This window comes from Hippoglossus hippoglossus, chromosome 3 (assembly GCF_009819705.1).
Source record: "Hippoglossus hippoglossus isolate fHipHip1 chromosome 3, fHipHip1.pri, whole genome shotgun sequence".
In the NCBI taxonomy this organism is placed as follows: Eukaryota; Metazoa; Chordata; class Actinopteri; order Pleuronectiformes; family Pleuronectidae; genus Hippoglossus; species Hippoglossus hippoglossus.
The window spans coordinates 6,266,568-6,278,999 of NC_047153.1; the positions used below are offsets into that span (position 1 = coordinate 6,266,568).

Sequence of the window (12,432 nt, forward strand, 5' to 3'; positions counted from 1 at the left end):
TCATCTGTACTTCACTGGGAACAAGTTCATAAATAATGTGAATCAGTCGGTTGTACATTTGATTGACCCTTTGTTACGCCTGATTGTCCAATCAGTTTAGAAAGTGTAACTCAGCAGGGAGGGAGTGTGTGCAGAATGAAAGTCTGTTTTTTTCTTCTTAGAACAAAAACACTCAGGTAGAATTGAAAGGAATAGAAAGAAAACTGACTGAGAATAATGTTTGTGTTTGACTTAAGAGTTTTTTTCACTTTCTGAGCATCATAGATCTAAATATCTTCACTAAGTATAACACTGACTAACCTTTTTATTGTGTGGCTTAACAGCTCTGGTCACTAATGTTCGCTGTTACCATGTGAACAGTCAGTGATTTTGAGTTTTCTCAAAAAACACATTTTAAACTCATCCGTTCCTCATTCATGAAACCTGTTATTTTGTAAAGGTGAAACTGTCTCTTCTACATGGACCAACATGATGAGGATGAGCTCAATCTCCCTCCTGTGACGCAGGGTTAGCATGGTGGCATGATGGAGTTTACCCCCATGTGTGACTTCAGCACTCGGCATTACTCCATGATTGTGTCACAACGTTCAAAAGGCGTAAAAATGATTTATCCAGTTTCTGTTTTTTTCCCTGGAATGATGAAATGTTTGCCCACGACAAAACCAAAGTTTATATCCAGCATTTCCACAAACTTCTGAAGCACAGCCACACCGAACGTACCGGCTTTTGTCTTCTCTCTGATCTCAGAAGCCTTATGTTGGAAATTTTTTTACTTTTCATTTGAAATAAATCTGCCGTAATGTTTACTCCACCAAAGAGACACACATCATCACTACCTGAATCCTGGATGTAATTCTGAGGTAACAAGTGAAGGAAGCATGTGATGATGATCCAATTACTTGTTTCCAGTACCTGTCAATTTAAAATCAATTTCAAACAAATAAATATTTAAACAAAAACATTTTTCTTCCAAGTTATATCGATTTACACATATACATAATATATGTAGACAAGATATTTATATTTTACTTTTAATACACAGAACTACACAGTATCAAATAATAATCCCTTATAAAGAATGACTTTTAACTGTGAGATGTAGCCACACTTTGGTTCTTGTGGTGATTGTTGCCTGAGGACACAGTCAACATGTCAGTCAACAGAGAGGTTTTGTCTGACATCAGTTTAGCTTCAACAGATACAGAAAATAACTCCAGAGGTTTGTTAACAATCGTCTCCTCCAGCACAGAGAAGTTGAAGCTGCACAGACACGGCTGGATTCATGGGAGAATGTCATCCAATCTATTTTCACAAAGGAACATAGATTTTTTTTTTTTATCTACTTTTCTCATACAATTCATTTTTCATTCAATATATAGAAATACAGGAGGATGCCTGGAGTCGACGGCATTGACGAGTCTGAGCTACTTTTCAATTCCTGCTGCAAAGACTTAAGTGCAACACACACACACGTTTGTACAGCTTCCTAGTGAGGACACTCATTGGCATAATGCATTCCCTAGCCCCTTACCCTAACCATCCAAACTAAATGCCTAACCCTTAACTAACCCTAAAACCAAGTCTTAACCCCCAAACAGTCCATTAAAGGGGGTCACAAAGTGAGGACATTTTGGGAAAGTGAGGTCCTCCGTAGGTTGTAGACTCAAACTGGTCCTCACAAAGAGAGCTGTACAAGAGCGCGCGCGCACACACACGCACACACACACACACACAGTGAGTGTCAGTAAGGATTTTGTGAATGTAGGAAGAAGCACAAAAGACGAAGGAGTCAAGTGTCAATAACACAACGGCAACTATAAGGATCAGGTTGAATAAGTAATAATAATTACTTATAATTAATAATTATTACTTATTCAACCAAATGTGATGTGACACTTTGTGAAACATTTTCACAATTGCTTAAAAAAAAAAACATTTATTTTGAAATGCTGAATTTGACTCCATTTCAAATCAAGTGGTTAATAAACACATATTGACATCAAATGACCCAATATTCAAGTAGATGAGGCACTGGCCCTGCCAATACCCGACCTGAAGCGTCTGGAGCCTGCGTGGCCTCGAGCACCAAGAATTTCCCGCACCTCCACTTTTCACATATCACATTTTATATTGTGACTTAAAAAAGAAATGTTAACATCAAGTGTTAGATACATTGGCTTTAAAAAAAAGAAAGGACTCTTACAAGCTGCTGTGGACATCGGACGTTTTTTAACTGACCGTTCGCTAAAACCTGCTCCGCCAGACAGCAACTGGCCAATCACAGCTTAGGAGCGGAAACTGTCAAGCTGTGGATGAACTCAGATTATATCTCTGATTGTCTGATTGTATACTAGTTGGTTTGTATGTTTGTTTATGAGCAAGATTACACAGAAAGAAGAACACAATACATTTTGGAGATCCAGATCAACGAGCTGAATTTCTTTTCACTTTCTTTAACATTGTGAGATGAGGTGTTTGTCAATGTTTTACTGTTTTTTTCCAGGGAATAATTCATGGATCTTGATGAATAAATATCATTCATGAAACATTTATAAAATCTATGAGCATGTGTAATGTGTTGCATCTTGATTTACAGGGACTGTTGGGCCTCCGCAGAGGTATGAACTCTACTGACTGACATCCTAGATTGTGTTTGTTTGTCAGCACAAAAAAACACAGAATCCGATAGTCAGAAAACTTGGTGGAAGGATGAGACAGGAGGATGTTTTTTTTCACCTCCTGTAACATTGCCACATAAAACATTTTTTTTTGTCAACCTTTTACTATTTCCCCCGGGAATAACTCACGGATCTTGATGAAAAAATGTCATTTATAAAAGATTTATAGAATCTATGAGTGTGTGAAATGTGGCGCAGCTTGATTGAATTCATGGCCTTGGCGAAGACTGAGCGACATTCTGGTTTCACCTTTTTATCTTTTGTCAACTTCTTCCTGAAATCCAGCTCACGTTGTTTCAAAACTTACCACAAAGTTCGATCAACCACTGTTGAAGGTGATTGTCAAGCCTGACAGGCACATAGCAACTGTATCTAAGGGCTGCAGGGGGCTTAGCGAGCGGTCAGCTGTTTATTTACGTCACACGAGGAATTTGTGCACCACTTATTTAACTTGTACCACATTTAACGTAAAACCACACTGGGAACTTTATACCTGATTCAATCTGTACACTCTCTGCTGCTGTCAATAACATGAAAGCATTGTACCAACGGTTAATAAGTGGTTTATCTACACATGTATTGATGTATTATGACACTGGCTACATTTCAGGGAGACTCTTCTATTTCAATGTAGCACCACATCTGTTACAAGGACATATTGATTCATTAAATCTGAATAATAATAATAATAAAATAAGTGCAAAACAGATGTTTACATTCTCATTGTTTAACTAAGAGAAAAGGCTACGATTCGTTATATTTTCAATTTCTTACAGCCTCATTTAATAGTATAATGGTTCCAAAGTTTTGCAGCTTTGGAATATGACTCATTCATGATTCGTCTGTAGTGGTGAAGAAATGAGGAGGAGGCTCAGATTGTCGACTTTAAACCTTTTCAGTACTTTTCATCACTCAGTGGGGGCCATCAGTGTCCCTCGTTGGCGTGAGAGTGAGTGTTTTGTTGTTGCACCTCAGCGGCGAGACGTCCCGCCGGGCCGGGAACGCTGGCTGCAGGTTTTACAGCACTGCGCTCGCACGTTGGCCAAGTGGCACCGGCCCAGCACACGGAGAGTGTGGCAGAAACGGAACGTCAGCCGGTCCCGAAGACAAACCGCTCCTGTGTGGGTGACACAGAGAGGGAGAGGGAGAGGGAGAGAGAGAGAGGGAGGTTACACGAAGAGCTGAGACACAGACTTTATTCTGATCATATTCAGTCGACACAGGCTGATGACCGAATGAATCACAGGCATGTTAATACATCAGTGATTGAGGCCAAATCATGTTTTAACATCTGCTTCTGCTTCTGCTTCTGTTTTATCTTGTGCAGTCTTTTAAAAGGACTGACAACACGAGTGGATACAAATAGGAACAGACACCTTGAAACAGTTCACTGCACCGTGTCAGCGGCAGCTTTTCTGGTTCAGGAAGCCGAGGATCGTGGGTAATATCCACCGTTCAGTTGTGTTACAGTTCAGTGAGTGTGACGACACAGTCAACACATTGATTTTCACATGAAAACCACTTTAGAGCTTTGACTAGGAGCCCAGCAGAATTAAATCCCCACGTGTGGCTCCAGGGGGCGCTGATGCTCAGTAAAGTTACTGAGTGTTGCTTTAACTTCATATTCTGTTCCATTCTTCAGTTGTTGGGCTTTTAGCAGGATGTTCGCTCGAAGGCAGATGATAATCAGAACCACAAGAAAAGATTCTCTTCTCCTGCAGATGTTGGTTTTCCACTTCTCAGTTCATGTGATTTTCACGTGAACCAGTTTTTATATCATGTTGTTGCTGTGCTTTCTGGCACTTTCCAACAAATGTACAATGAATGAATGTGGGGGGGGGGGGGGAAGACAACTTATAAAACCGTTTGTCAGAGGCCAACGCACCTTAAAGAAACACACATTTCTACATTTGAAAAAAAGAACGGAAAACACAACCCACAGTTTCCTGCTGTAATTTCAGCTGAGGGGAATAATGTGAATGTTTCTGAGAGGAGGAAGAAAAACGCTGATGGCTTTCACAGGCAATTCAAGTATTAGGGGTCAGTTATAAATCTGCTGCAAACTGCTGCGTGCTGTGCTTTTTAGCGACAGGGACAGATATGAGAATTATAATTCAGCAGAGAAACATTTAAATTCTCAAGGTTCTCTGAGAGCTGCTAATTAAATCTAATCAGGGTTTTCACACTGGGACATTATGATGATCGGAACGTTTGAAAGTGACAAGAGATAGAAAAACTGAAACAGCTCAATTAATGGAATTAATCATCTACAGTTCATCTGCTTGTCTACGGTGTTATTGTTTATAAAGTAGACCACAAATTCTGAGACTGCACAACAGTCACTCAGGTTTAACTTCATTTATCTATCTGTGCAATTTCAATACCCTTCATGTGCCATCCTGTTCACATTGTATATATTCTGTTTATAGTGATTATCATGGTTCACATACGACTATGCAACCCTTTTCAACCTTGATGACCAGGAGGAGTCTCAGGGCCAAACATCTTATTTATGTCACATCCCCTTCTTCTACTGAGCACAGCAATGGATTTTGTTATTTACAAGTTGAAGTCTCTCCTGATTGAGCAGTGAAAGTCACAGTCACACTCTGCGCTCAGCTCTACGCTCATGTTATGGAATTGCACCCAAGCTAACCCTAACCCTGCAGTCTGAAGTGAACCAGAAAAAAAAAAAGATTTATACAATAGGTGTTGACACGTGAGGGACAAGGGTCACTGCTTCAGCTCAATGCACAATATTTCCTTTGTGCGTCTCATCTCACCCCCAGTTGCTGTCTTTGACTAAGCAGCGTACCCCCCCGACTGAACAGCAGAAGGGGACAAAAGGACACGGGAGTTGTGCAGTAATATGAGTTTTTCTTTCTCAGTTTGAAAATATAAGAATATTGGGTTAGGTAAGAAGAAAAATCCAATTACGGCTCTCCAGCCCCTCTTCGCCTTGTGAATCAGTGGTATCAGTGGATGTGGCTGTGCATTGGTTCCTAATTAAAAAAAAAGGGTTGAAGTCAAAGGTCACAGAAGGTTAAGTACAGCATCATAAATGGACAAGCCAAGGAAGACATCAGCTCAGTGAGGAACATTTCAAGAGTTAAGGGTTAAGACCATATGGAATGGAAATGAGCATAATTAAATATTACACAAGCCTATATGACCAACATATCTCTGTATGAACAATATATTAAAAAACTACAGGGTGCTCAGAGACTTCATACCTCCACCAACACTAACACGCTATCACGCCATGTTAAAAACAGAGGAAATAAATTACTGGATCCACCCGTTTATCCAAATTTCACGAAAGTTGGTTGAGTAGTTTTTGTGTAATCCAGCTGACAGTCAGACAAACAAGTGCAGATCAAAACCATGAAGCACGCGAGTCATAATTTAAAAGTGAAAAAAATGAAATAATATTTGGGTGCTAACTAAGAATATGTTCTTCACTGCACAACGACAGGACTTCTGCTTAACTGTCAATCACTGAAGGCGACTCTGAGAGCACCACCTCCACCAATGCTGATTGACCAATTTATCGCCAAATTACACGTAGCGTTATTATCCAGGTCTGCACCAAGATCCTCTCTAAAAGGTTAATGAGGTTTTTAATGGCCCACACCCCATCTGTCCACAGAGGAAGTCACTCAGAGCGAAAACCTCCGCCAAGGCCCAACAGTCCCTTAAATCCAATCAAGCTGCACCAAATAACTCACACTCATAGATATCAGTGCCCTAGGTATGCCTGATTCCCAAAAAAAAAATCAAGATCCATGTATTATTTCCTAGAAAGACTCAGATAGGAACTTTCTTGGGAATCCATCCAATAACTGAGAAACACCATCACTTTTATCATTTGCTGTCACGTTTCTGTCAGAACATGAACTCTCCTTCAGTTGTGTCGACCAACTCCAGAGGGAAATATCTGAATCTGTAGCCGCTAACTGCTTCATGGTGTTTACCAGCTGCTCTCTATCTGTGTCGGCCTGCTGAGCACATGGGGTCCGACTGGTATTTCAGAGCCTTTTACATGAATACAGCTGCTTGTAAGAGACTAAAATACTCTGAGAGCAGTGAGGGTGAAGCGGAGCAGTAGAGTTTTGGGCTGGACGGATGAACAACGAGCTAAAACGCTCTGTGAAGCTCCATAAAGCTGCAGAATTACCTGATAATTCCCCTGTTGTTGTATCACCTTGCACGACTCCCTTCACATTGTCCTACTGATGCATTATAATACCATATATTGATAATAGACTCCGGCTGGGATCTCTGGAGGAGGAGGAAATATTCCTGTTCTATCACTAAGTGAAGTGAAGTTTAATATTTCTGTCACTTCAGTCGGTTCCAGTGAAATAGATAAAATATATTTTAGAGGACTGCTGGATAAAAGCTTAGACCTTTGGCTCCTGCCTCCAAAATCCTCTGGTGGTTTTAAATTACAGAAAAAATATATTTCACCCCTCACCGGGACATGTAGGCTGGAAATGTGCAGATAGAAAAGAGAGGTGAGCTCAGGTAACCTCACATCCCTCAACCTTTCTTCAGCTGTGACTCGACACTGTTGCTGCCGGGATAATGTCAGAGTTCTTATTATGAAAAAAATGTGTCACTTTATTTCCTGTGGAAAAGAAACACTGAAACAGCTTTTAGATCATTATGAGAGAAACTCTGGAACATAGCAGCGTCTGTCATTAGACGCAAGACGACAACGGATACAGTGAAATTAATGATTTCACGCCTCCAGAAAATATCATGTTAATCAGTTTACATGATTCAGCGAAATAACAAACAAACACAAATGGAAACACAAGCACCTTGGCGGAGGTAATAAGAAAAATCAATCTACCTGCAAGGTTATTATTATCATTAACTTTTTTCTCAATAAACCCAAATATATCCGTTGGGGTTTGTAGCAGAGCTTTTACACCAAACTGAATAATCTGTAATTTGATTTTTAATAACTTGATTTGTGTTATAAAACAGAAATCAAAAGTACTATGACTGCATCACCTTTTTTTTTTTTTTAAATGACAGTTCCACACACTTTATTATTCATTCATTAAACCCACACAATGTAGCTCATTAGCTTCTGACTGTCTCTGAAACCCCTCACGCTAAATGCAGGTCACGCTCTTATAAATGACCTTCCACTCAAGTTCGTGAGGATCCGCTAGGAACCAACTGATGTGGAATTCATCAGAGGGTCGACACAAGGACATGTGAACCCAACGGTTTGAGCAACAGTCCAATATTCAAACCAGGGTCACTAAAAAAATGCCGGGAATCATTAATACATTAATGTTTTCATTGCCGTTTGTCTGCCTGTCAGCGGGATTACGCACAAACTACAGAATCCATGCTCATGAAACTTGGTCGAAGACGGAGGCCTATGGGCCAAGGAAGAACTTTTGGAGCAGATTCGATGTATTTCGAGGTTCTATAATATTGATGTTTTTTCCACATTCTTGTGGAGCATAAAATACCTCTGAGTTAGTGTAATGTGCTGTTGCAGCTTGGTTGATTTTCAGGGGACTGTTGGGCCTTGGTGGAGATATGAGTTAGATTTTTGATCCAGGACTCGTGAATGTTATTTTGACTTGTGCCCAACACCCCTTAGTATTTGTGGGAAAAGCAAACCACGGATAACGGCTGAATGTCAAAATGAAATAGATACGACCTTAGGTTTCTGTGTTTTTACTGCAGGACTGTGTTTGGATTGGCAAAGCTTTCCTGGTTTACTCTATAGCCGGCGGTGGGTCTCAAATGAATTCACCACCGCTGCCAGAAAATTCAATCTAACAAAAACTTAACCCTGGTGAAATCAAATAAACACAGACAACAGCAAAATGATCTCGACATATGTGCTCGTATGTAGAAGAAGTGCAGGAAGCCAATTTGAACACAGACGTTTCTGCAGGGGTCGGAGTTCAGGATCAGGGAGTTCAGTGCCCTCGCTGCAGCTGAGGTTAAAGAAGAGGACGTGTTGCAGAGTGAGCTCAATGAGAAACGTCATTAATGTGAAATACAGCATTGTGTTTTTTTTTGTTCATCCCATGCTTCAGAAACCATCCATGTGCAGGAGGAACTCACATCAACTCATCCCACTACTGCTAAGAAACCAGCCTGGACTTCATGGTGGGATATTAATGACTTGTGGCCCAGAGTTGTTTATCTCTCTCTCACACACACACACACACACACACACACACACACACACACACACACACACACACACACACACACACACACACACACACACACACACACACACACACACACACACACACACACACACACACACACACACACACACACACACACACATTTTATGTGTAATTGAAATATATAAAATCAATAATAATTTTTTGAGTGCACATTTAAAGAGACTCTACTGGCTATACTCATATGCACTATATTTTTAATAGTGCCTATTATGATACACTTATTATGCTGGTTTATCTTTTAACTTGTATTATCTATGAATGTGGACAGATGTATGTGTAAATTCCATTGGACTATTTTGTGCAAAGATAATAAAGCTCTCTGATCCTGAAGTTACTTGGATCGGTTCGGCACGGACTCATTCTCAGACACGGATTAGACTGGAGAATCGCTTCGGTCAATATTTCACAGAACGGCAGGTTATGTCGACACGTGACCTTTATCAAATGTCAGATGAAATGTTGTCCGAGTCGGATCCGACAAACCTTCCTCCCCGACCATTGTCCACGCTGATTACTGACATTTATGATTAGGTACTAAGAAAACTATAAAAAGTGCAGTTGTCAAGCCTTTATTGCACACGCCCACACGCAAGCACATTCTCCGTGCAGCAGATGGAATTACCTTCTGCTCCATCACTTAACACTTCCATCACGTCCAGTCTCCATTAAGTCTGGAGAGAGGATTTCAATCTGTGTCCTATTAGGAATCGCTCTTTGGATCAATGCAGCATCCGGATATCTCAGAATTAATATCTGTCTATAAGCAGCGATGTGGAGGGATGCTCAGGAGATTGGACAGGACGAGAGGAAACAGGCACTCGTTGGAATTCAAGGAAAACACTCGGTGTACATTCAGATTTGACTTTTAGGAATTTTCACTATAGGGAAGGAAAACATCCCAAGGTGGGGGGGGGGCGTCACATTGCAGCAAACATAAATAATTCATTAGTTTATGTTTCAATGTAGGACTTGTATTTTGAAAAGTCATAAATGAACAATATGTAACCTCGGGCCGTGAGGGGCCCCTCAATCAATAACCACAACAAAAAACCACGTGAAGCAGTTGGGATCATGGGAGTTGTAGTTTTCACTACCATTGAAGAAAGTGTACCTGGCACAACTCAGGCTCAAATCATGTGGTCGTGTTTTTAAGTTTTACTCATGTTACCGATCCTGATCCTTCATAAGTGACCAATACAAACAGTGTAAGGTATAAATAGGCGACTGACTGATTAGCTCGCAGCGCGTTTCTCCTTCGCCACATGTTAATGGCATCGGAGGTTTTAGCAGAGAGGAACAAAGCCACAGGTAAAGACACAAAACTAAATGTCCCATTACCTTGGATAAAGTTGAGGATTTGATCATTGTTTGAAACATTTTGGATGATGTAAGGACACAAGTCTACTAAATAAATAACAGTGAATTTGAATTTTAAAGAACCGTACATGTGTGTTTGATGTAGGTAATATTTTAATGTAGCTATTCATATGCATCTTCTGTATTTTGTTGCTCATGAAAGCTGTTCTCTACTGGTAGTGATGATTATTTCAGTAAGTTATTTTTCACTGTGAACTCACCTTCCTCCTTTTAAATATTTATTGGGCAATATAATATAGAATAATATATTCGGATAGTGCCTCAGCTACGCCAGTGGGCAGGATGACAATCGTCATGTTTGTGAAGCATCACTGTGCAATTTAAATATTCTGAGCAATATTTCACACACACACATATTCATTCTAACTTATTGAGTTACCTTTATGAGAGTCTCCGAGTGGATTTAATCAAACTGCTGCGATGATTGAGACTCACACACGAGGTGTTTGATTAGAGCCATCAATGCATTTTACTGGCCTAAAATAACTTTAAATAATAAACTTAATAAGTGCTGATGTCAGGGGACATTTTTTCGTATGAGGAAGAAGGTCATTCGCTGCCGAGCAAACATTTTATACGACTCCCCTGCACCACAAGCCCTGATAAGAGAATATCTGAAATTCAATTGCAGGGAGATTTAATTTTTTTATTCTGACGGTTTCTTCTGGATTCAATCTGCTGGTTTCTTTTATCTTAATAACCAACAGGATTTGTGTTAAACTCAAAGCAGCACACGCGAATACAATCACAATGTGTCACATGTGAATTATGATAATGTGAAGACATAAGCAGGGAGTTTTGTTACAAATTCCCCTCCTTCCAGGATGCACGTGTCGGTACGTGGCCTTGGATGACTTGAGGATCACAAGTACAAATGAGTGGTCTGATCAATAAGTGCTGCTGGAGTTTCCCCTCTTTTAAGGCCGACTACACGTGGAGCAGTCTGTGCAGGTTAGGACTGAAAACTCGTCTGGTGTGACGACCGGGAGGAGAAAATATTCTGCAACCACCTGATTGCCTCGTTGAAGCTTTGCTGAGCGGATGATGGGTCACACACGGCTCTAGCATGGCCAGCTGTCGTATTATCATACGCTTCAAATATCCGTGATAACACTTAAAGACCTTGTGTGCCTTTAAAATGTCAGCGAAGCCGGCGCTCAGACTGTAACAGGCTGCCCTCTGAAGAACACTGCGATTTCATATCCGATATATCAAACAGAAATGCCACTGAAGTGCTGTGGCTCACATCAGACAATTGAAAGAAAAAGTTAAAATCATGTTTGAGGAGCTGCAGGCCACACAAATATAAAAAAGGAGCTGCAACAGTGATATTTATATTCTGAGATTATTATGATCTGTCTTGTATTATGAGGGGGATGAAGGGGGGGGGGGCGGCCGCTGTAACCCACTCCTCATCTTCAGGAGCAAAATAACACCACTGCTGCAAAATCAGAGGCCTGTGATCATCTTCAAAGAGACATGCACATCAAAGCCAGATATTAACTTCAACTCAGCCCCCGCTGAAAAAGTTTTTGGGATCCTGTGTGACGGAAACTAACTCAATCCAGAGCCGCAGATGGAAATCTCGAATCATGAATGATGTGTTTCAAGCAAAAGGAAGATGCACGGCCCATAATTTACGTGGCTGAATGGTTTCTTTGATTGCAGAAGTTCTTCTCTTGTCCCTGCTTGACAAAGAAAACCTTTGAGGACGCGGTTGTCAGCCTTTCCATGTTGCATCATGAGAGGAAGCGCTGGTGGATTCCCAGCGATGGCAGTGCTGCTGTTGAGGGCCGTCAAAGTCAGAGGGATTCTCAAAACAGCTGGGACCATCGGATGTTTTAAAAAAATTCAATAAAATACTTGTTATTGCCTATATAGAAATAGGAAGAGTTATGTTTTTTTTTAGCAACACTGTACAGACCTTGATGGAAAACCACGGTGCTGCATCCAAGATTCTTGCCGTGAGTCACCCACAGAAGTTTCCCCGACACTTCAGACGTATACATATTGCTCTTTTGTTGTTTGGCTGGAGAATTATTTGTTCTCTCTGAATGTGTTGTTGACAGCAGCAAAACATAAATCCTCCAGTTTCTCAACTGGGACGTGAGGAGCATTTATCAGTGGTTTGAGTTTAATCT

At 40.7% G+C, this 12,432-nt stretch overlaps 1 protein-coding gene across 1 annotated transcript in view; it reads right to left on the bottom strand.

The window, feature by feature from the left end:
- Positions 1-3,017: 3,017 nt before the first annotated feature.
- The window catches only part of LOC117756165 (A disintegrin and metalloproteinase with thrombospondin motifs 7), a 67,171-nt gene continuing 57,756 nt past the window's right edge, over positions 3,018-12,432 (bottom strand). Inside the window, exon 24 of the mRNA XM_034576539.1 lies at positions 3,018-3,795. Coding sequence (XP_034432430.1) covers positions 3,650-3,795 — 146 coding nt within the window. The 3' untranslated portion in view covers positions 3,018-3,649. The remainder of the gene's footprint in view (positions 3,796-12,432) is intronic.